We start from the raw sequence: 25,684 nt of genomic DNA on the forward strand, positions 1-25,684 counted from the left end.
ATCAATTTAGAAAGGAGACTGTTAACGAAAAAAAATGGAGATTCAACTCCTTCAGTAGCTCTATATATTTGAAATATGAAGCCACCATTGTACGTAAAGTTGAGTCTGAAATATGGGTAACAAAACTGACCACAACTATCCATCACACAATGCAGCTTTTAGAAAGTATACAACTGCTAAATTTGCATTAGAAATATAGGCAGATTATCTAATAGTTCAAATCATATAGTACTGTTTTTAAGCCGGTTGAAAAAAAAAAGTACAAAGAAGCATACATTTTCATTCATTTGGAAAATGTAAAAATTTATGTATTAATATATAATCTCTTCACTTTTTCTGATCTACAAATAGATAGGATGCCTAGTAATCTTCATGCAGACAAGTTACTCAGATTTCAATAACCAAAGCAAACAAACAAAAATAAACCCTGTTGGGAATACACAGATGAATCTCTTTAAAGGTTTCTATTCTTTAACAGTCTTAGATGATTTCAAAATTTGCAGCTTTAGCTCTTTTATCATCATCTCTAACTTCTGTCTTGCCTCCCGTTCCTGTCGAAGTTCATCTTGGAGTTCTTGCCTATCAGCCTCAGCATGGTCCAATCTCTGTCTCAGTTCTGCCAACTGTGAGATTTAAAAGACTGTCAGTTTTCATTCAGTTTTGTTTTTCCATTTAATCTTCACATAATAGCAAAGACCTACTTTCAAATTACTTTTTACAAAATGAACTACATTTGTAAATTCATGCATACTACAATCTCTTGAGTATCTAATAATATTCATCCAGTTTTAACATAATATTGAATTGAGGGGGGAAAAAAAGGGTCAAGAGAACTAACACCTAGAGCACTTTCATTATGCCCTACAGTTTAGCATACCTCTCACACAGCCTGCTCGAGTTATTTGTTCATCTTCCCCAAGTTGCAAGCTACTATTCATTTTTGCTCAAGTGCTTTTGAACATAGTGGGCAACAATTCATATCTGTTAATTTGGTGATGTGAAGGCCCATAAACTACATTAAGATAATACAACATTTGATATTCAGAGAGCTAGAGATTAGCAATTTGGGCAACTAAAATATAGAAACCTAATGAAAGTTTAATAAAGCAATCAAAATTTAAAAAAATCATCTTGGGGGGTGCCTGGGTGGCTCAGTCTGTTAAGCATCTGCCTTTGGCTCAGGTCATGATCCCGGGGTCCTGGGATTGAGCCCCACATCGGGCTCCCTGCTCAGTGGGGAACCTGCTTCTCCTTCTTCCTCTGTCTACCACTCCCCCTGCTTGTGCTCTCTGTCAAATAAATAAATAAAATCTTTTTAAAAAAATCATGTTGGATGATACACCATAAACTTGTGTTTAACAGAATTATCTATTTTGAAATCTTGCCCAATGAAATGAGCTTGACAAAAAGTAACTTTAATAGAGAAGGTAACAGCTTCAATTTCCACATTGAAAGGGTAACATTATACAAACTGAGTAATTCTTACCTGTGCTGCATATTCAGCCTCTTTGTCTTTTTCTAAATTTGAATCACAGGTACATTTTTGCTTCATTACCTGCTCTAATTTTTTCTCTAAGTCTTTCTGTTCAATATAAAATTCTTCCATTCTATGAGCATGTTCATTCTGCAAAGATTCAAGCTCTTTCTGCAAATTTTGCTGTTCTTCAGTGAGTTCCTTCATAGCTTTTGAACTACTCAACATTTCAACTTCCTGTAATATCAAGAATAACAATATAATTTTTATTTTATTTCCATCATGCTAAAAACTTCAATAAAGGAAAAAATAGGACAGAAAACATCTGAAATTCAGCTGTCACATCAGTTTTATATATAAGTAATTATCCTGAAAAACTATTTTCTCTAAAAATCTGAAAGAAAATTGCTTGTGAGTATAGAACCCTAAATCTTAAACACATTTACAATATCTCCCTTGACTTTTCTTGAGAATGTGCAAAAGTATCTTTTCATAATAGACTATCATTTAAATAACAATTTTACCATCTGAAGTTGTTGCTTCTTCTGCAAAATTGAGTTCAGTTTTTCCTGTTGTTTTACATAAGTTCTCATTACTTCTTCCATGATCTTTCCCTTATCATCCTCACAGATGATATCTTTGACAAGAAGTGGAGATGAAGCTGCAGTATCATGGTCTATTCCTGCCTTGCTTGTGTCTCTGATGAAACTGCAAGTGGTAGACTCGGGTTTCTTCTTACTTGTAGAATTATTTGAGATTGATGGATCTTTAAGAGGCAAAAATGAAGTAACAAAAAATGAACATCACTGTTAAAAAGTCACTAGAACCCACAAACAAAATGAAAAAAAAATTCCATTTACAAATGAAATAAAAAATAATGAAATAGTTAAGAATAAATTTAAGAAAGGTAGTACAAGACCTATACAATGAATACTACAAAACATCATTGAAAAAAATTAAAGACCTAAATAAATGGAAAGGCATCCCATGTTCATGGATTGGAAAATTTAATATTGTTAAAATGGTGTCATGAATTGAATGTTAGTGACCCCAAAATTCATATATTAAAATCCTAATGACCCATGTGATGATGTTAGGAGGTGGGGCCTTTGGAACATAACTAGGTCATAAGGGTGGAGCCTCCATGATAGGATCTATACCCTTATAAAAGAGACTCCAGAAAGCTCTCCTGCCTTTTTCACCATGTGAGGACTTCCACCATGTGTCTGAAGAGAACACAGACCTTTATGAACCAGGAAGCAGGCCCCTACCAGACACCAAATCTGCTGGTGCCTTGATTTTGGACTTCCCAACCTCCAGAACTGTAAAAAATAAATGTTTGTAGCGTAAGCCACCAGTCTAGGGTATTTTTGTTATAGCAGCCTGAACAGACTAAGACAGATGGTAAATATTCCCCAAACCGAGCAACTTTTTTTTCAATTCCTATTGAAATCCCAGCTGGCTTTGTGGCAGAAATTAACAAGCTGATGCAGAAATTCATATGAAAACGCAAGGAATCCAAAATAGCCAAAATATAATATTGAAAAATAATAATAAACTTTTAGGACTCACAATGCCTAATTTCAAAGCTTATTACAAAGCTACAGAAATCAAGGCTGCATACTTTTATGGGCAACTGGTATTTAACAAGGGCACCAAACAACTCAATCAGGAGAAAATGGTCTTTTCAACAAATAGTGTTGGGACAACTGTAATCACATACAAAGAGTGAGACTGAACCTCACACTGTACATAAAAATTAACTCAAAATGGATTGAAGAGACCTAAATATAAGAGCTACAACTCTTACATGTAAATCTTTGTGACCTTGGTTTAGGCAATGGTTTCTTAGACATGACATCTACATAAGCAACCAAAGAAAAAATAAATTGGACTTCATCAGAATTTAAAATTTTTGTGCTTTGGGGTTCCTGGGTGGCTCAGTCTGTTAAGCATCTGACTCTTGATTTTGGCTCATATCATGATCTCAGGGTTATGAGATTGAGCCCCACCTCGGGCTCTGTGCTGAACATGAAGCCTACTTAAGATTCTCTCTCTCCCTTCCTCTCCCCTTCCCCACCCTACTTGCGCTCTCTCTAAAAATAATAAATAAAAATAAATAAATAAAACTTTTGTGCTTCACAAAACACCAACAATAAAATGAAAAGACAACTGATAGAATGGCAAATCATATATCTGATATGGGTCTACTATCCAGAATATATAAAGAACACTTATAACTCAATAGTAAAGAGAGAACTCAATTTAAAAATAGGCAAAGGATCTGAAGAGATCCAATAAAACATGGAAAGGCACTCAATATCATTAGTCATTGGAGAACTGCAAATCAAAACCATGAGATACCACTTTACAACCATTAGTATGGCTATAATTAGAAGAAAGACAGTAACAAAAGTTGACAAAGATTGCAGAAATTGGAACCCTCATAAGCTGCTGGTAGAAAGGAAAATGGTACAGCTGCTTTGAAAAACAGTGTGGCGGTCCCTTGAGATATTAAACATGACCCAGATATTAAACATGACATCACTCCTAAATATATACCCAAGAGAAATGAAAACATGTCTATGTTGAAACATGTGCATAAGTGTTCATAGCAGCATTATTCATCACAGCCAAAAAGCGGACACAATTCGGGGCACCTAGCTGGTTCACTTAGTAGGGCATGCAACTCTTAATCTTTCTAATCTTGGGGTCATGAGTTCAAGCCCCACGTTTGGCATGGAGCCTACTTTAAAAAAAAAAAAGTGGACACAATTCAATGTCCATCAACTGATAAGTGGATAAACAAAATGTGGTATATTTATCTATACAATAACAGAATATTATTAAACCATATAAAGAAAACAAGTATTAAAATATGCTACAACATGGACTGAAAAAATATTATCCAAGTGAAAAGCCAGACAATAAAAGGTCACATATTATATGATCTCTTTTATATGATATGTCCAGAATAGACAAATCTATAAAGACAAAAAATAAATAGAGGCTGGGGAAAGAGGAAAATAGAGAGTAACTTCTAATGGATTACAGGGTTTCTTTTTGGGGTGATGAAAATGTCCTGAAATTAAATAGCTGTGATTGTTGAACAACTTTGTGAATTTACTGAAAGTCACTAAAGTATACACCTTAAAAGGGTACATTTTATAACATATGAACTATATCAACAATTTTTTAAAAGTCACTAGAATTAATTTGGGAAAAAAATATAACACAAATATGACATAACAGTATGTTACTAATTAGTGTTCACCATATTTAAATCCAAAAAAAGTTGAATTTTAAAAATCTCAAAATTAAAGTACAGAAACCCCCCAAAGAATCTCAGTTATCTATGAAAACAGTTAAATGACTAGTGGACACTTCAACTACTCCAAGATAGCTGAAATAACTGTCACACTTGCCTAAGCTGTAAGCAAAGCTCTGCTGCTATGTAGAGGGTAAAACAGGCAGCATTTGAGCAGACATGTCTCCTTTGGTCCACAGTATTTTAAAAGACATTGTAACTAGGCAGCTTTTTTTTTTTTTTTTTTAAAGATGTCCAGCCAGCATTCTGCTTTTTATGCCCTCTGCCTGGCCCCCATAGCTATGAGTTTTCAATCCTTGCTTATCACATGGCGCTAAGTTTCCCTGATTCCTTAACCCCACAACTCTTACATCTTTCTTAGCTTTATTTTTTTTTAAGACTTTCATTCATTTTTTTTTTTTTTTTTTGAGTAATTTCTATACCCAACGTGGGGCTCAAACTCACAACTCTGAGACCAAGAGTCACATGCTCTACTGACTGAACCAGCCAGGCACCCCATTACATACTTCTTAGCATTATAAAATGGTTTCTCAGTTCGCAGCAAATTAGAAAGGACCTTCTGAAGAAAACTGACAGCAAAAAAAGGGCAGGAAAGGAAAAAAAACAATCACGCAAAAATCACTTGCAGTATGAAACCATGTAGACTACATAACTACATCATTAGCCTCTATAGCTATAACTGTTCTAAAAAAAAGTATAGGACCTGAGGTTCTAAGTAGTCACTCAGAGTTTTGAAAGGTGCATTTTTTTAAGATAAAAGCTTCAATTATCTGGAACACTCTCTTAAATAGAAATCCTCTTTGAAAATGCTGACTAAGGGCTCCTGGGTGGCTCAGTTGATTAAGGTTAAGTGTCTGCCTTCAGCTCAGGTCATGATCCCAGCTCAGTGGAGAGCCTGTCCCTCCCACTCCCCCTGCTTGTGTTCTCTTTCTCTCTCTGTCAAATAAACAAAATCTTTTTAAGAAAGGAAGAGAGAAGAAAGAAAGAGGAGAGAAAGAAAGAGAGGGAGGGAGGGGGGAGAGAGAGAGAAAGAAAGAAAGAAAAAGAAAGAAAGAAAGAGAAAGAAAGAAAGAAAATGCTGAATAAATGTGTTTATTAAGTGTATGATTTCAAAAAAATAATTTCTGAATACTTACCTAAACGGCTACATAATTCTCTACTTGTTTTTAAATCCATTTTCTCCTGTTCCTCCAGTGAGACATCTGGGTAAGACACCATTTTTTGATGTTTCCCACTACTATGAGGCTTCTCTGACTGTCTTGGTATAGATCTACTTGCCTCTGTCTTCGTGACCTCTTTAGACTGGGATACAGCAGAAGTAATCGACACATTTGGGGCAACCACTTTATCACACATGTATAAGTAGTAGCTAAAAAGAAAGAAAGGCAAAATAAGACATATATTACATGTGGGTAAGAAGTAAAATACGTTAAATCTATTTCTATGGTTAAAAAATTTTATACCAAAATAGACAACATAACTCAGAAAATAAGGATCATAAGGGTATGTGTTGTGGGGAGCGCTGTGCATTGTGTAAGACTGATGAATCACAGACCTGTACCCCTGAAACTTATATGTTAATAATAAAAAAGAAAAGAAGGATCATAGAAAAGAATTCTTTAAGACTTCAGTACTTTAGACAGTAAGTATAAAATTATGAATAATTTTTGTTACTTTGCAAACAGTAATTTCTAGGCACTAAAGAGATACTCACTGGGAAAGAAAACTACAGTCTCATCTCCTTCCCTCAAAACCACCTGAGAACTAGAAGCATGAAGCACTTTAGAGCTGTTTAATAGCCCTGAATAGGTAAGGCTTATGCCAGAAAGGACACAGACCGTATGCTACTTGGAGAACTATTTTCTTCCCCCCCCCCCCCCCCCCGTGAAAGCAAGGAATCCTCACTCTTTGTTATAGAGGCTGATTCAGTCCCACACCACAAGGCTATGGCCTGATTCACCACAGGCCCAATGAGGAGCTCCCAAGGCCCTTCTTACATAGCACTCTGAATACCGCCCAGCTACTGCTACTGGGCAGTTGGTCCTACTTGTTTCAAACCCCACAGAGCAATCTTCCTAAAATACTTTAGTACTTCCTAATTTGATAAAATTTCGATAAATTGCGCAAAACTAAGATTGAAGGGATAACTACCAATTTTGCTCAAAGCTCACATAAAATTGTTCAGCAGATTATCTGAGAGACCCATGGGACAAATCTGAGCTAAATACTGAAGCACTGTATTATTAACTATAATCTGCATAACCTTTAGCCAAAAAATGCAACCATTTAACTGATGTACTACTTCATTCCCTAAACTCTAAATGATCTCCTCTTACGTCTTATTTTCTTTATACAATAATCTATATTGTTCCTCTTTACTAATTACATGAATTCTGAGGATAAAAAGTATTCTGCTAAGAAAACTGACAGGTTTAATAATGCCCAAAGATTTACTTCAAATACAACAGGAATGGTGGGAACTGTGCAAATGTAAGTAAGACTGAGATTCTTCATCACCATGTTTGGGGGGAATATATATCTACAGCAATAAAAACCTAGGAATCAATAAAAAGTTTATCATCTAAGCTGCATTTTTATTAAAAATCGGAAACTGGATTTTGAAGGACGTGGTTACTATGAAAGCTTCTAAGTTTCAAAAAATTTCTTTGTAAAATACCAAAGTCGCATACCAAACTCTTAAAGAGTTGGTTTACCTCTTACAGGGAAGCAAGGAAATTCAAGGAAAACTTCCAATTTTTAATTAGGGTGAAAAGGAAATGATGAATTCCTAGAAAGAACATAAAAACACCAAGAAAAGGTTATCTCAAATATTCAACACAATTTACAATTCATTTCATTAACAAGCCTAAAACTAAATAATGAATTCCCAGGAACTAGAACAGTACTTGACATATAGATGTCGAATGAATGAATGAACAAATGAATGAATGAACAAACAAATGAGTCAATACCCACTCACCTGGGGTGTAAAAATGAATGTGTCTGAGAAACATGGTCACCTTCCTGCTTTATAACAGGGTACCATGATTGTAATTCCATTCCTGATGGTGTATCTATCTGTAGAAAAATGTAGAAGGGAAAAAGTTCATCGAGGGAAGATGTGATGGTTAATTTTACATGTCAACTTGACAGGGCCAGTGTATGCCTCTGAAGAACCCTGACTAATAAGAGTTACATTATTTGAGAGTCCTCTTCTAACGAGGCAGCTTTCCCTTAAAGTACCAAATCTAGTCACTCACAATTATGTGAACTATCCTATAACAGAAAAAGTTTCAGTATGCATATTAACATGGATTACCAGAAATGATTTCATAAAATTTCATACTAAGGAATCTATTTTTAAAATCCATTTTAAGGGCACCTGGGTGGCTCAGTTGGTTAAGTGTCTGCTTTTGGCTCAGGTCATGATCCCAGGGTCCTGGGGTCAAGCACCCGCTGCATCTGGCTCCCTGCTCAGTGGGGAGTCTGCTTCTCCCTCTCCCTCTGCCCCTCCTCCCGTTTGTGCACTCTTTCTCGCTCACTTTCTCTCCAGTAAATAAATAAAATCTTTTTAAAAAATAAATAAAGGGGCGCCTGGGTGGCTCAGTCGTTGGGCGTCTGCCTTCGGTTCGGGTCATGGTCCCGGGGTCCTGGGATCGAGCCCCGCATCAGGCTCCCTGCTCAGCGGGGAGCCTGCTTCTCCCTCTCCCACTCCCCCTGCTTGTGTTCCCTCTCTCTCTGTGTCTCTCTCTGTCAAATAAATAAAATCTTAAAAAAATAAATAAATAAATAAAAATTTAAAAATAAATAAATAAATAAATAATAAAATCCATTTTAAATAGTACCTTGCAAATGTACAACATTGGTAAGTTTGGATTCTTCTTGCTGCTACAATCAGCTAGAATATATCCCTTCCCTCCGGTTGTTAGTGGATTAGATAACATTCTATAGCAATAAATACTTTGCCAGGGGAGAGATGTCACTAAGATGGCAACACAGGTTGTTCTTGACTTCACGCCCCCTCACAAGAAAAACTAACATCTATTCAAGAACAAGACACCACTGAGAGAATCCTTTAACATGGGAGTGTGGAGGTGGAGGCTGAAGCACCCCACTGCGCCTCAGAGACCAAGACAGACTGCATTACAAGGATGGGTGTTAACTGAACCTACTGTGGTAATCACTTCACAATATATGTAAATCAAACTATCATGCTGTATGCCTTACACTTATACAGTGATGTATGTCGATTATTTCTCAACAACACTGGAAGGGAAAAAAGGTGGATAGACAGAAGAATAGGTAGATTTATAATAAAAGAAGTATGGTGAAATGTTTAAAAAAAGAAAAGAAAAAACAAAACTTGGAGCTGACAAGGGAACCCAGTCAGAGCCTTACAGAGTAGCGTGAGTGGAGGAAACAATATAGAACATCCAGAAAGAACAAGGCAAATCAAGTCTGCAGGTCAGAGGAAGCTGCCCAGAGAGAACTCTACAGATCTGTGGAGGATCCACCTCAAGAATTCAGCATAGTACCTGAGCAGCACATGCTCGTGAGGAAATGCCTCAAAGCTGAGTCGTGCCTTTCTCTGGGCAGCTGATATGGTGAGTGATATGAGGGAGACAGGAGTCCAAAGGAGAAGCCATTTTATCCTAACATGGTAAACTCAAATGGGCATTATTCACTCCACAGCTCCCTGCCAACTTGGCTGAAACACTGATGGGACTGCATTGCACATTTTTACCTTCCCTCTACAGTCTCGCCTCCACTGCCTTCCTTTAACAGGTAATTGATCCTTAACAAACACCTTACACACCAAAAAAAACAAAAAACAAAACAAAACAAAAAACTTTGCCAGGCTAACCTTGAAAATACTTTGCTTGCTAACACTTACCAGTAAACCATATTTCCTCATAAACTATACATGTGAATAAAGGAAAAGAAGGTAAGTGGGTACTTAATGAACATCTTTTTTTTTTTTTTAAGATTTTATTTATACATTTGAGAGAGAGCACAAGCGGGAGAGAGGCAGAGGGAGAGGGAAAAGCAGACTCCCTGCTGAGCTGGGAGCCTGACTTGGGGCTCCATCCCAGGAACTGGAGATCATGACCTGAGTTGAAAGCAGACGCTCAACCATCTGAGCCACCCAGGCGTCCCTACTTAATGAACATCTGTATACCTGATAAGTACTTTATAAACCCTCCTTAATTCTAACAAGTACTTCATTAAGTAGGTGTTACGACCTCCATTTTACAGATTAGAAAACTGAGGTTCAGAAACTGAGAAAGAAAAGAATAACCTGTGACCACGAACTTCTCCCTTATTTTTGTTTGTTTTACACAGTCTCCCCACTACCACCACCAACCAGCGCCACTTTGTACACACACCATGTTTCAAATCACAGTAATTACCCTGCTCTTTTGGGAAAAGAGTATCTTAAAGAGAGAATAAGACTCACATGGTAGAGGAGGGAGCTGAAAGGAGGTAAGGTTTGCGTGAGCAATAAAGACACGAGGAGGTTAATGGACAACCCCAGTGGAGTAAGAGAGGATGAAATTGAGATTGAGATAAAGGAAAGATGAGACAAAAATGAGAGCTGGATATTCCTCTGAATGTCTCCACTCCCTTCTGCAACTAGGTAAGGTGTGTGGGAAATGACATCCTCATCCAATAATTCATGAACACAGCACTCTCAGGGGACAGCCACTAAATACTAAGAAATTAGAAAAACTATTTTGCCTGATGTCCCAATATTCCAGTTCAGAACCAAGAAACTACATAAAATGGAATAGAAACAGATCTCCAGATGCTAAGCAGTTGTGATTAAAGCAAAATCAATTTGTAAACTGTCCATGGTTTGATTGGGGGGTTCCCGCTAATGGGGGAAAACAATTAAGATGAAGAAACTCAGGAGAAGTCTGACAACCCACAGCCCCAACAAAATGGGTTGACAGTTAAAAGGAAACCGCTTCTGGGGCAAACATTACACAACTTGATCAATCAGGAGAAGATTTAAGACCAATGAAAAGCCAAACATAAAAATATGGCAACTTCTATTGGTGGGAAATCAACATTTTGGTTAAGAATGAACAAGGAGGGCGCCTGGGTGGCTCAGTCGGTTAAGCGACTGCCTTCGGCTCAGGTCATGATCCCGGAGTCCTGGGATCGAGTCCCACATCGGGCTCCCGGCTCAGCGGGGAGCCTGCTTCTCCCTCTGACCCTATCCCCTCTCATGCTGTTTCTCTCTCTCTCTCAAATAAATAATTTAAAAATCTTTAAAAAAAAAAAAAAAAAGAATGAACAAGGAATTTGAAAAACTAATGAGATCACAAGATTAGGGAAAATAATGATATTTTCAAAGGATTTAAGAGTATTCAGTGGGGGCCTCTAGGTTCTATACAATTAAAAAAACAAACTCAGGGTGCAGGGTGGGGGGCTTCAGTTGGTTAATCCTCTGCCTTGGGCTCAGGTCAGGATCCCAGGATCTTGGGATCATGCCTCCCCCCCCCAAACACTGGGCTTCCTGCTCAGTGGGGAGTCTGCTTCTCCCTCCTCTGCCCTTTCCCGAACCCTCCCCCCAACCCCCTTATCCAGCCCCCTCCCCCAACCCTGTGCACATGAGCTCTCTCTCAAATAAATACAATCTTTAAAAAAAAAACTCACAATCTAGATCAAATATTCTAAGGAAGTTCAGAATCTGAGGCAAAATCAAATGCTTATTTATAAAATAAACCAATCACTTGTTCCCATAGTTTCTCAACCTATAGCTCAGTTCTACAAGTAAATTAGAAAGGGTATTGCTGGTAATGGCAACACTAAATGATAGATGCCAGGTGACAGCTGAAAGCCTAAAGAGAGGATAATTACAAGATGCAAACCCAAAACCTGATTCAAAAAGCAAGACAATCTGAGGGCTTTATCATAGACCAGGGCAAATAATTTAATATATCTCAATTGTCCCCTACCTTCATCACAACATGTACAGTAACTGATGTTAAAGAAGTCTTGAGTTAACAGGACATAGTTGAATTATATTCTATATTTATGCCAGATAAAAATAGCATACTATATACATATATACCATAACTATATACCTACCACTTAGAAAGATTGAAAACTAAGACATTTTAGAATTCATGAAAAAGGTTAGTTTTAAAAAACACTCTGCTGAAGAGTAGCTTCATCATCCAGAAAACTCACTTAGGCAGAACATTTTTCACCACAACACTGTATGACAAGAGGTGTTAATAAGCATGGGATAAGCTCACTCTAACAAATCAATGAAATATAACATCAGCTTGAATTAAATGAGAATTTCTTTTCTAGAAGTCATTTGTTAAACTCATTGTTTAGAAAATAAAGCAAGCTCCACTTTAAATGAGTTTTATATCCAAAACAATTCTGGATGTACTGCCCAAAATGTCAACTGTTTCCAGATTTTTTAAAATTCAAATTACTAAAATTGACTTATATATTCAGAAGTTTTTTCTATCATATCTGGAATCTCAAATCTTCAAAACAGCAAGTTCTAAACTTCTTCACCCAAAGATCTTGACTTGAACTCTGACTCAGTTTAAAAAAAAAAAAATCTAACTCAATTTTGATCACATTCATTTCAAAACTCTACAGCTTGATTTGTTTTACTACTATTCATGATCCAAACTCTGTGTATCTTTATTTCCAGGTCTCTAAACTTCAGATGCCACCGTAAATAATTGCTAGCATGTTAAACACCCATCCCTCTCTAATTTCTGTCCTTTATTTTATTTTTCTAATATCACACCATCCTCCTAACAAAATCACAGTCTAGAGATTTTAAAGAAACCTTCCTTAAAGATCACTTAGTGCAATCCCCTAGCCAATGTCTGAATTCCCCATTCAGAATCCCTAACCAGAGGCTATCCAGCCTCCAATTCAACAGAGCAGCTTGAGGTCAAGGACCACCTTCCTTACTTTTGTATTTTCAGTACCTAGCACTTGGCATAAAGTATTCCTAATACTAATAAATATTTGCTGAATGAATTCTGAATGACAGCTTAGCTCATTAATTCCCAGAGTGGCCTTTTATCAGGTTACTCTGCTATCCTGAAACTGAGAAGACAGTCTCTTTCACACTCAATATCTTTCTACTCCATGAAGTACCAAAGAAGCCCAACAGTCTCTGGGGCATATTTTTAGAAATCAAATCTACAAATTAAATAATATAACTGATGGGGAAATATACAACACTAACCATGATAAAATGATGGGATTTAATTTTATCCAACATGTGGTAAGCCATAAACACATTTATAACAACTTATCCTAACTGTGTGTTAAAAACAATTAAGAAAAGCACATATTATACAACAGAACATTCACAGGCATGCCAGATTTTCTCATCTATTCTGCATTTGTGTCAACATACAAATTAGGTCTTCAAAAAAAGAACAATATAATTAAATGGCACAGCAGTAATGCTACTACTGATCAGGAATAAAAATTAGATACCAAGATATGAGCATCTATTGTCTCTTAGCTTTCAATGTAGGAAAAATTTATTCACTTTGTGTATTTAAACATTAAAACAGAATACATTACATTACTTGGCAAAGGAGAGAAATAGATCACTTAGTATCTTAAGTTGGAGTCTTAAACATTTTTAAATGCTTTTATTGCCCAACTTCCCCACCATTATCTATGACAAAATGAACAGATGGCATCCTCATCTGAAACACATAGGAAATTTTTCAGACATATTATTTCATTTCAAAGGTTCTTTCTCTAAGTCATAAAACAACAAATAATATCTATGAAAGCAAAATTTAAACAATCCCAAAGAGTTATAGAAGAATTCATCTTAAATAAGTAAAAATTAGGAAATGTTTTATGTGAGTTTCTCTAAATTTCAACTTACTGTGTTATGTACACATGATCCTTTGATAATCAGATTTCTTAATAAAGAACTATTGTATTTTGGTAGTACAATGCTTATTAGTCTCACAATGGCAAATAGTTTAGAGAACTTGATTTCATTTACAAAAAAAAAAAAACAATAAACATTTTAGTTGCCACTTTCTAGATACAAAACAATCCCACCCACTCAGCACTATTCATATATAAGCATTCCAATTTGTACTGGAATAAATAAATAAATCAAAACCCTTTACAATTCCTAGACTTATCTCCAATAATAAACTTTGCTTTTAAGTAGCACTCTAGTTTTTAATTACAACATCAGATTAATATTATCTTTAGTGAATGACAAATATTAATGAACCAAAGAAATCAAGGCAATACCTCAAGATATTGGTGGGATTTCCAAAATCTCACCAAAAATCAGAATTAAATTTTTTTAAATACGTGGAAAAAATTTTAAAAACAGAATTTATAAAGAGCTATAAAAGATATATATTTTTACATTGTGGTGTTCGTGAGACAGTAAGCATACAAAGAATTAGCAGATTGGTAAATTTAACAGGTAATCCTAATGATGTGCTTACATAAGAAGTAAAATATAATGCATATTAAATAATCATTACTTTGTACAAGCCCAACATAAGTCATTAGCAACCTTACAAAACACATGACTAAGCAATAGCTCCTTCGATATAAAATGAATATACCTGTCAGGGTCTTTTTACTGTTTTATTATAATACTAAGACATTCAAGTGGCCAATAAATGATTTCAGAAGGACACAAAGACACCCTACCACAGAGCTGCCAACAACAGTTACTGAAAGAAACTGAATCTCTCACTAAAGGATCAAGTTTCCTCAATACTTCCAACATGTTGTGAATGAGTGTTTCAACAAATGAAACAGGAATAGTGTTAAAAGGTAGCAAATAGCTACTTAAAGAGATTTTAAGGCTTAGTCTTGTGCCTTGTTTCCTTATAATTATTAGAATTAATCAACCCAATGAAAACTGAAATATAAGCACTAACTGCCCAAAAACGGATCTTCAGGAGTTATAGCAATGTCTGCTGCTCCCCAGCACTGAAAGATACCACCTACCTCACAAAGCCAATTTTAAGTTTAACGTGCTTAAAAATGTCCACAGGAAAAGCAAAGGCTCACATTTTTTTTTAAGATTTTATTTATTAAGAGAGAGAGAGAGAGACAGAGAGAGGGAACACAAGCAGGGAGAGTGGGAGAGGGAGAAGCAGGCTTCCCACCGAGCAGGGAGCCCGATGTGGGACTCGATCCCAGGACCCCGGGATCATGACCTGAGCCTAAGGCAGACACTTAATCACTGAGCCACCCAGGCGCCCCAAAGGCTCACATTTTTATAACGTGCAACTATTGTCTTAAATCCTTTATGGAAACAAAACCATGTGAAGTCAGTAGTATAGTACCACTCCCTTTACAATGTGAAGGAAAAAGGAGCAAACTGATAAAAAGTCCTGTTAATAAATTCCTGGTACTTTTAAAAATAATTTTTAAAGTTTATTTATTTATTTAAGTAATCTCTACACCAAATGTGGGGCTGAAACCCACAACCCTGAGATCAAGAGTCACATGCTCTTCCAACTGAGCCAGTCAGATGCCCCTAAAAATAAAATTTTTTTATACTGGAATTCTACAGTGTCCAATCCATTTAATATTACAATAACTTAGCAATCTCCATGTCATATACATCTTTTCACTAAAATATCTGTATAAGTCTAAGGTTTTGCTTTTCTTTCTAAAAAATTATGATCTCGGATTATTTTGGTCTTCAATTAATGTATATTGACAATATCAAAATGTAGATTAATTAATTTTATTATGTGCAATGTAGTCTCTTTTTATTTTACTCTATTTCATTTTATTTGAATGCTGGTGACCCACTAAATTGATTTCATAACCCTCCTCCTGGCCCTTCTCAACTGGGGTTCTCAAGAGACAAGCCCAAATGCCCCAAGGCATCCACTGTATGCAACGAATCAACTTCACTCCAAAGCATTTAGAACTGTACTATATACCATCTTTGGGAGAACTGATGAAACCATCACTCAGATCATTTTCTGTAGGGCTTAATTTTCCTCTCGTGGAAGCCCGGGTGAAAAAGGCTGCATGAGTGAAAAATTGCAATTTGAAAAACCTTGCTCCAAGTGAACTGTCTTATAATTGGTTCGAAAGTATTATTTCAACAACTGGTCCTGTATTAATAACACCTGTGTACTGTGCAGGTGCTTTTGCAGATTTACAAAGCATTACGTATATAAAGGAATTACCACTCTATGTTGCAATTATGAATTATGAAATTTTGTTTTCTTCTTTGTACTTGTTTAGGATTTACTACTATGGGCCTATACTGCTTTCATAATCACACCAAAAAAACTTTTTAATATGGAATAAAAGCCCTAGTGTTACCAAAATGGTCTTTAGTGAGTTTCCTAAACTTCTGTATTCCTTGTCCCCATAACACAGACAAAATATGCACTTTTAGTGCTATCTGAAATCTCAAAATAAATTCAATACCATAAATAAAAACAAAATGCTGCTTTGCTTTAAAACTAAACCTGGTTTTCTCCTAGAAAATCACTGGTAACTCTATAGGGCTAGTAAGACTTTTCATCCAGTTATTCAAACCTTTATTAAACATCTACCACATTCTAGATTCAGAAACCAGAAGATAAATTCCTGCCCTAGGGGGCCTGCATTTAGTCTTTATGTACATATTTCTGTGACGCACTTCTAAGTCTAGAAATAGGTGGAGCCACCCTCCACCCTCCAACCCCTATAAAACTGGGCGCCTGGGGCTCAGTCAGTTAAGCTTAAACAGGCTCAGGTCATGATCCCCAGGTCATGATCCTCCTGGGAGTGAGCCCTGAGTTGGGCTCTCTGCTCAGCGGGGAGCCTGCTTCTCCCTCCCCTTCGCCTGCCGCTCCCCCGTTTGTGCTGTCAAATAAATAAATAAAATCTTTTTTTTTAAAAAGTAATTTTATATTTTTCCTAGTCATTCCTTCTTCTGCCTAGCATGGTGCTGTAATACTTTATTTAGTGACTGATGGGCGCCTGGGTGGCTCAGATGGTTAAGCGTCTGCCTTCGGCTCAGGTCATGATCTCAGGGTCCTGGGATCGAGTCCCGCATCGGGCTCCCTGCTCTTTGGGAGCCTGCTTCTCCCTCTGCCTTTCTCTCTCGCTATGTCTCTCATGAATTAAAAAAAAAAAAAAAAAACACAACTTTATTTAGTGACTGAGGCAAACCGTACCTTAAGGTTAGAATTTAATTATATATTTTCTTTTTTTGCTTCTTGTAGTCTAATGAAATGCCTAAGTTATTTTATGTATGAACCTTCATTAGACCAAAATTCTGCATGTAGACAAAATACAGGTTCCAGCTATTACTAAAGCTATTCCCAAACTAGTTCCACCTCTTTACTTGAACAAATTGAGTTCTGGCTCCACACTTTCCTCTCCCAGAACTCTAAAAGGACTGAAATTAACCCAATTCTTGATTACTTCCTAGTTCTCCCAGTGGCAAAATCATAATGTATGCACAGCTATGAGAACACTATTGGCTGCCTACACATCGATCCAGGTGTACCCTTTTTCTTCTTCAAGTTTCTTAATTTTTTCCAATTTCTCAGACCAAAAAGAATAAACTTCTAAGTTTTTTATCAGAAGCCTTTTGAAAAATGTTAACATTTATAACTTTTATCATTTTTTAGTGGTAAAAACAAATATAGGCTCTGTATTTTCTAAACCATAAGGGGGCACTATTCCCAAAGCCATTCTAAAGATTTTATTGGACCGTCCTTAACATAATTCTTATAATAGACCCGTTTCACACTTTTCTTCTTGCATAACTTTGTTTTAGTAAGTAAATATCCAACTAGTATAATTACTGTGTACAAATAACTAAGAGTGAGATACATATGAACCCAATACTCAGTTATTTTATTTGTGTTAGAAATATCTTCACATAATTCTAAGTTAAGTCAAAAAGATGTTTGGAGAGAGGCGCCTGGGTGGCTCAGTTGGTTAAGCGGCTGCCTTTGGCTTGGGTCATGATCCCAGGGTCCTGGGATCAAGCCCCACGTTGGGCTCCCTGCTCAGTGGAGAGTCTGCTTCTCCCTCTCCCTCTGCCTGCCTCTCTGCCTACTTGTTCTCTCTATCTGTCTGTCAAATAAATAAAACCTTTAAAAAAAAAAAAAAAAGATGTTTGGAGAAAGGAAAAGTCCCCAAATACACATTAATAAATATTTCAATAATAGTTTGAAGCACCACCCTACATTCCTAGACTCTTCCAAAATGCTTTCACTTCCATTCTCGTATTGGATCAGTTATCTCATTCAACAGATTATCTGCAAATTACATTATGTGTTTATTTCCAGATCAAACCATCATTTTTCCAAAAAACTCCACATATTCTAAAATATAATGCAGTGTTGCTTTTCAAAAATTTATTCAGTTAATGGGGCGCCTGGGTGGCTCAGTCGTTAAGCATCTGCCTTTGGCTCAGGTCATGATCCTGGGTCCTGGGATGGAGCCCCGCATAGGGCTCCCTGCTCAGCGGGAAGCCTGCTTCTCCTTCTCCCACTCCCCCTGCTTGTGTTCCCTCTCTCACTGTCTCTCTCTGTCAAATAAATAAATAAAATCTTCAAAAAAAAAAATTTATTCAGTTAAAAAAAGGAATTCGCTGAGTGCCTTTGACGTGCCAAGCACTAAACTATGTCCTGGGAAAATAAGAAAAAGATAGTCTCTAAATTCAGGAAGTTAGTTATTAATTTTAGAAAGTCAGATAAAAATATTCATACTGGTCCTCCATATGAGCACAAACACTTCATCTGATTCTAACCTTATTTATCCCCACTTAATCAAAATTTATGCTAATCACAAAATGCACACTATATCACTGATATAAAAATTACCACCAAATCTGCCCCAACTATTACTGGAACACATTTTGTCTCAACACTACTGTTTGTAGTTGCCCATTCTCTCTAGTGTATTTCCTTACCTCATTTAGATTTGGACTAAGAAACGCATTTCCTAAACAGAAGAAAACAGTTTACAAGATGGGAAAATTTTTTTGTACTATTATTATTCCAATGACCTCTGCAGAAATGATGAACTGAAAGAAAAAGGCAAAACTCAAAGTAGGAAAATGTTTAATGGGTTTTAAAAAAACGATCTAGTTAATATCTTTAGATCATCTATTTGCATCATAGATAATCTGTAGGGGGGGGGGGTTTCCCTAAGCAGAGTAAAAACCATATTATTTTACTTACTTAAGAGTAGTCCAGTCTAAATGTTAGAATCTAAATTTTACTTTAAAAAAAAAATCAGGACATGGGGCACCTGAGTGGCTCAGTAGGTTAAGCAACTGACTCTGGTGGTTTCCGCTCAGGTCATGATTTCATGGGTTGTGGGATGGAGCTGAAATCAGGCTCCACACTCAGCAAAAAGTCTGCTTGGGATTCTCTCCCTCTGCCCCTCCCCGCCCCTTGTACACAGGTGCACATGAGCTCATGTGCACACACACACTCTCTCCCTCTCTAAAATAAATAAATCTTCAAAAAAATATATAAGGGTATACATCATCCTTAACTTAAAGATTGTCAGCCACATTCTTTAACAGTAAAGAACCACCTATGACTACAAGTGGACTTTTCTACTATGCTTGAAAATAATCTTAAGTAAATATCACCCTTCAAATTTTATTTACAAATAACCAATTTGCAGGGCATCTGGGTGGCTCAGTCAGCTAAGCGTCCCACTCATGATTTCGGCTCAGGCCATGATCTCAGGGTCATGGAATCAAGCCCTGCACTGGGCTCTGGGCATGGCATGGAGTCTGCTTGGCATTCCTCTTGAGATTCCCTCTGTCTCTCTTCCCACTCACACGTGCTCTCTTTCATTCTCTCTTTCTCTCAAATATTTTTTTTTTAATGAGCAATTTGTTTAGCAACCTTTTTTCCATAGACAAAAATGTACAAACAACAAAATCAGAATTAGACCAAATAAATAATACCCACCGAAGATGTGGAAAAGAAATATAACATTCTTGCATACATCCACACACTGTAAAATACAATAACCTTATTTCTAACAAAAAGCACAAAAAGCTCTGGTGATATGAAGAAATAAACAGTTTAAGAACACCATTTTGCAAAGCCACCTAGGCAGATCTAAAATCAAATGTGTTTCTTGTCATGACCTAAGTAAGAAAGAGTTCAAAATATACCTTTAGTTTCTACACAGAGCCAGTTCCTCACTTAGAACACTGACTTTATACCACTTATTTCTTCCATCTAAATATAGCTACTAACCATGCAAATTAAATGTAGCTATTAGTCATGCAAATAGTTCGGTGATCATTACTAATAAATTTCCATCCTTGGAAATAATTTTTAACAGTTGCTACATTTCAATCAACTGCCTATTGAGTTTCATAATTTTGTTTTTTTAATCTAAAACAATACTTTGACTACATTAACTATATAAACATATTGAATTACATTAGTATTTACACTAAACATTAATGTTCTTTATATGAGAGATTAATATATTTAGTATACTCTTCTATTTAAAAAAAAAAAAGAAGAAAGCTTGTCTTGACTTTTTCAAATGAGCTTCCTCTGGGTCTATTTGGTTTATTTGGCAACCAACTCACTGACTCACAGAAGATAATAATAAATGTTCCCCAGTCAAGGATATCTCCTAGCCCCCCTCCCAGTTAAATACCTCAGTCTTTAATTCAAGTTAATATAGAGGTTATGAACCAATATACTAAGGGAAATTGATAAGAAAAGTTAATGTTTCTCAAAATTCAGTTTCTACTACTAAGTTTGCTTTAGGAAAAAGCACTGAAAATTACTAGACTTCAGTCAGAAGAACTGCATTCAACTCCTGATTCTATCACCCAATAGTTATACAACCAGGAACATGTGACACATCTGGGACTGGTTTCTCATATGAGAAACCTTGATCACAGACCTTCAAGCAAGAACTACCTCACAAAGTTTTAAGGAGTAAATTTTCAAAATATGAAGTGGCAAGCATAATAAACCACTCAAGTATCTATTACATGTGAACCCAAAAGTCTTCTTTCTTAAAGATTTGATTGCTAGAAATTTTCTTAAATTCCCTTAAATTGCTTAAAATTCACATAGAACTGGAAATAATACCAAAATACACTAAAACACTGAAGTAAATCCTGCAAAAAGATAACATAGCCAAAAGGTGGGAGAAAAATCTCACACCTTCCTCAAATTAAAAAATGAATTCAAATTAATAATTTCTGAGACAATAAAGGGCTACATCCAGATGAAGAATGGTTTCAATTTTACCCCAACCCTAGCACATTCAGTTTCAGTTAAGTAAATTCATCATCTTTTTCTTTTTAACCTTTATCATGGTTCTCAAATGTTTTTCTCACAAACATAGAGCAGGAATATCAGGCAAAGTAGTTCATCCCAAAAATGCTTATGTCAGAGCAATGAAGATTGGAGCAAGAATATCTGGCAAATAATGTGGTCACCTACGGACACGTAAGAGTAGGGCCTCTAATCAGCTTAGGGCAAGATATCATAAATATCAAAAGGGGCATTCCACATTTTGAGAATATAGATAATTTCCAAGCACAAGCTTCAGCGTGGGACCAATCCAGCTGGTAAGCAAGTCCAGCAATTTGAGAACCGGCTTGAGGTCAATCCTGCTTCAAAATCAGTCAATAACTGCACATGAACAATATAAACTTATCTAGGAGCCATAGACACGGAATTTCCAAGTGTTGACCCTTTGGAAGCAGCAAGTAGCAAACTATCCTGAATTAGAGTCTAAAATTACCTTCTTGAGCTTCAGAAGCAAATCACAGTTTTATAACTAAACTGTAACTAAATTTCCCTCAAAACCTTAAAGGAACTGTAATAAAGCACACGACACCAAATCTTAGATTCTAGCCCAAGTTCTAAGGTTGCTGTGAATAAGCTTCAGTCATTTAATACACCTCATTCATGTCTTCTGTGAAGTAGAAAAGGCAGAGATGATTTCAAGAAATAAAAACTAATAGTGGAAAAATTAGACTCTTAAGATGAAACATAGCCAATCTTTTGTTGTACGAATCAAATAAAATTATACATGTAAAACTGCTCAAGAACAATCTCTGCCACTTTTTAAGTGTTAAATAGTGCTAGCTAGTATCTGGTTTTAATCAAGTAGAAAAATACATATAAAAACCAGATCAACAAACTGAATATTTAATAATCCAAATCCTGTTTTACCCAGACATTCAAACTCTTAGAATAAAGATCTTAGTTACCAGATAATGTGTTGGAAATATAATACTTAAGACCTCTTTGCTGACAAGTTTGTATGTTAATATTTAGTCTAAAATAATCTTTTTATTCTAGCTGTCACAATTTTTTAAAGTTATTTTTCTTTTAAAAAAAGAAAATCACAAATTCTTCAGATAAAGCCACCTTTTCCATTAATTTCCAATACTGATCAAGCCTGAATATCCAGATAGAGAAACAATGTCAGAAATCCAAGATCTACCTTTGAAAAATGCTGTTTGAAGCCCACAGTCAGAATTGTTTTGGCTAGCTATTATACCATTTGCAAATGGAAATAACACCAAAGTGTAAATTATCTTGAGTCCTGGGACAACAACAGATCTAGTCATCAAAAAGCAGGATGTGTGAAAAAGAAAGAGAACATGACTTGAGAAAGAAGCCCCAAATCCTCCACTCCCTGGCTATATAATCTTGGGAAAGCCACTTGGTCTCTCTGAGCCTCATTCTCTTTATCTGTAGAATGGGAATAATCCTAATTCTTGCACTAGGTTGTTTGGAAGATCAAATGAGCACACACACAGGAAAGCACTTTATAGCCTAAAATGTGTAATACAAACATAACACATTACATAGATCAGTATTTTTTGTTGCTGTTGCATGAGCAGTAACAGTTTCTTAACGCACAGGTTAAGTAATAGTCTAAATATAGACCTGATTTCAAGGTAAACTACTGCCATTATTCAAAATTACTATTTAAAAAACAAAACAAAACAAAACTTGCCTTGGATTGAGTTCTCTTTCCATTTCTCACGCTAAATTTCTCCTTCATTTCTTCTAAAATTATCTTCAGTTTCTTTTCTTCAGGTGTCCCTAAGTATTTCTGGTTCACATGAAGATAGCAATGCCATTTGGCTGACTCAAAGCCCCAGTGGCAAGTCCTTTTGTCAGGTGATCTGTGAGAATGCATCACAAATGTCTGGGGCGCAAACATTCCACAGCATTCCAGACACTGAATACATGGAGCATCAGGCTGAACATAAAACTGGGGTGCAAATAGACCCTGACATTTGCCCAAGCATTCATGTTCCACTTCAAAGGCACTGCCAGTTTCCTTTAACTGGGCCAATGAGTTTTTAGCAGGAAGTACACTACCATTTTGAGGAAAAGTGCGTGGCCGCAATAAAGCATTACATAGTCTTTGTGCATCAGTTAATGTGATCAGCCCACAGGATGGGGCATTGAATGGAAGTATTCCCAGGACCTTTAAGATATGAAGCTGGTCTGAGGTACACCGTGAACAATAGATGTACAATTCGTCACACACTGTATTTATTTGCTGGAGTGAAAATTCTCGGAGAACAGAATTTAAGACTTGGGGCAAACAGAGTCTCTTTTCTCCTCCAACCTGAAAACAAGAAATAGACTCCCCTTCCAACACAGTCTGGGTGAGTTCTGTGGAGCTATCAGAAGGGATGAGCAGTGGGCCAGGAAGAACCTGAGGAGATGGAAGAGGCAGAAATACAGTAGGTGACATGCTTTCTTGGGAATACCGAGCAGAAAATGCCGCTGGTCCACCCAGAGAGCTCTGACTACTTAAATGGAATTGCGCCAAAGTGTGTTTCAAACTGGGATTTAAATGTAAGGGTTCAGGCACAGAGGCACAGGTTCGCTTCACATGTTCCCCATCAGTTTCCATTGGCACTTCGTAGTCATCCAAGTGTTCCTTCTTCACTGTTGGCATCTTGTTGATCATCATTTTCCCATTTGCGTGAATGTCTGTCATCATTTTTTTCACTGGAGGGCCGCCATCATCTCCCATCCCATTCAGTTTTTTATTTGAGCCTTGAACCAAGGAAAAATTTGTCTGTAGGTTTGCCATGGCTAAAAACGGTTATGTTAAATAAGTAAGTCTGAAATTTGCATTGTTCTTTAGTCACTCATTCGAAGAGAGAAAACCAACGTATATCAGTACTTATGGTAACTTACTCCCAGAAAATTTAAATTTTCAAAGAGAAATCTCCCTAAATTACTTGATAGATTTTGCAACTTTATTTGGTTCTGCTTCTACTCTAGTATAATTTCACTGCCAGTGCTATAAACTTTCTTCTTTTGTCTCTAATAATAAAGAATATAATTGTGAGGCACACCTCTGAGGAAGCCTTCTTTCTTAATTCTTCAAATATATGCATTAAAATAAACCTTATCAATTCTCTCAATTCAAGAAGTCCAGAATCAATGCAATGATTTGGTTTGGTTTTAAGCAAAACATGTGAAAAGTTTATGTGATTACTTGTGTCATAAAACCTAGACACAAACCCAAATTTAGTTTTTGGCACCAGGGACACCAAAAAGGGAAAAAAAAAAGTATCTTCTCTAAAAGCGATGCTCTGGTCTGTGTTGACAAACTGAAGGCTCACACCAGTAAGAAGAGCTTCTGACTCCACTTGAACTTCTACAATTAAAAATGATACCTAAAGAAAAACTGCCCAGTTATCTTCATGGATTACTGTTCATTCTTCTTTTAATTAATCTGGAAGAGAAAGGGGTGGGAGAGAGTTACATCTGAATTTGCTCCAGAGGCCAAAGGGTCAGTTTGAAACTAGTTTCTTAATCTTATACCGAGTTCACTTTACCAAAGGTGACACTTGAGCAATTTCTTTAAATCTAACACCAGTTAACTAGAAGAACTTCATTTAAACAGGAAAGCAACCTGGCGAATGAGTAAAGGGAGCAATAACATCCCTCAAAAGAGAAAGGGCTACTCCAACTCAGAATAGGAAGAACCTTAAACAGATCATCTCACCCAAAACTCAGTACCAGAGGCTTTCTCAGTTATGCCATTTTAACTACAATAATCCCTTACTTCATCCCTTAATTTTAAAAAAATATACCAGTTTCATCCAAAAAAAAAAAAAATCAGATAGGAGTTAACATATCTACCATATGTAACTAAGTTACAATTTTAAGTGCATTAATTCACCTAGTCAGTGTATGCTATTTTTTCTGGAATGACTGTAGGCAAAAATTAACTTTCCCTTTAAAAGGTTAGTAAATTTGCTTAATGGAAGCCAAAAGCTATAGACACCACTCCTGGGAATCTCCATCCTTAACAAGACTAATCCCGGACAAAAAACACAAGGCAGACAGACCTCACAAAGAATGCAAATGGAGGAAGAGGGAAAAAGAAAAGATTCTTCTTCCACTTCCTTCCTTCTTTTCCGAAAGAAATCCAATAAACAGAAATTTTTGCCTCCCAAACTCCCAGCAGTTTACCTTAAAATATACCCGAAGGGTTACGGACCAAGGCCACTAGCCAATGTTCTGACTTTCGCCCACCACAGGAACACCTCAGCCAACGCAGGCCGAGAAAGAGGGCAGGAGGCATGACCTACAATGGGGAGCCCCCAAACCCTGAAATCCTCAGCCCACGCAAATCCACCCACCCATCACAAACCCGAGGGGGAGGGCGGAGTGGTGGACAAGGGACCCGGGACGCCTTAGGCTGTGCAAGGGGGGGGGCGGGAAGTGGAGGAAGAGGAGTCCCCCAACCCCCACCCACAGCCTCGGGACAACCTCAAGTGTCCTCCCAACACTGCCCCACTGCGGGGGTCGCGGGGAGGACTGTGGAAATCCCCCGCGTACCCTCTCCCCGGGAAGTTCTCGGGTGTTACCCCA

At 36.8% G+C, this 25,684-nt stretch overlaps 1 protein-coding gene across 5 annotated transcripts; it reads right to left on the reverse strand.

Annotated features, from left to right (window-relative positions):
* Nucleotides 1-24,507, reverse strand: SKIL (SKI like proto-oncogene). 5 transcript variants are annotated; one of them, XM_021702612.1, is made up of 7 exons: nucleotides 24,481-24,507; nucleotides 22,791-23,851; nucleotides 7,783-7,880; nucleotides 5,939-6,171; nucleotides 1,999-2,240; nucleotides 1,487-1,711; nucleotides 1-623 (listed from the first exon to the last, which is right to left on the reverse strand). In XM_021702612.1, the coding sequence occupies exons 2-7, from the start codon at nucleotides 23,826-23,828 to the stop codon at nucleotides 465-467; spliced, it is 1,995 nt and encodes a 664-aa protein (XP_021558287.1). In that variant the 5' UTR covers nucleotides 23,829-23,851; nucleotides 24,481-24,507; the 3' UTR covers nucleotides 1-464. The 5 variants fall into 5 exon arrangements, with proteins under 5 accessions (XP_021558287.1, XP_021558286.1, XP_044776084.1 ...); XM_021702611.1 differs by lacking the exon at nucleotides 24,481-24,507 and having other exon boundaries at nucleotides 22,791-24,404; XM_044920149.1 differs by lacking the exon at nucleotides 24,481-24,507 and having other exon boundaries at nucleotides 6,077-6,171; nucleotides 7,783-7,876; nucleotides 22,787-24,404.
* Between the last annotated feature and the right edge of the window lie 1,177 nt (nucleotides 24,508-25,684).

Source organism: Neomonachus schauinslandi, chromosome 1, assembly GCF_002201575.2.
Source record: "Neomonachus schauinslandi chromosome 1, ASM220157v2, whole genome shotgun sequence".
NCBI lineage: Eukaryota > Metazoa > Chordata > Mammalia > Carnivora > Phocidae > Neomonachus > Neomonachus schauinslandi.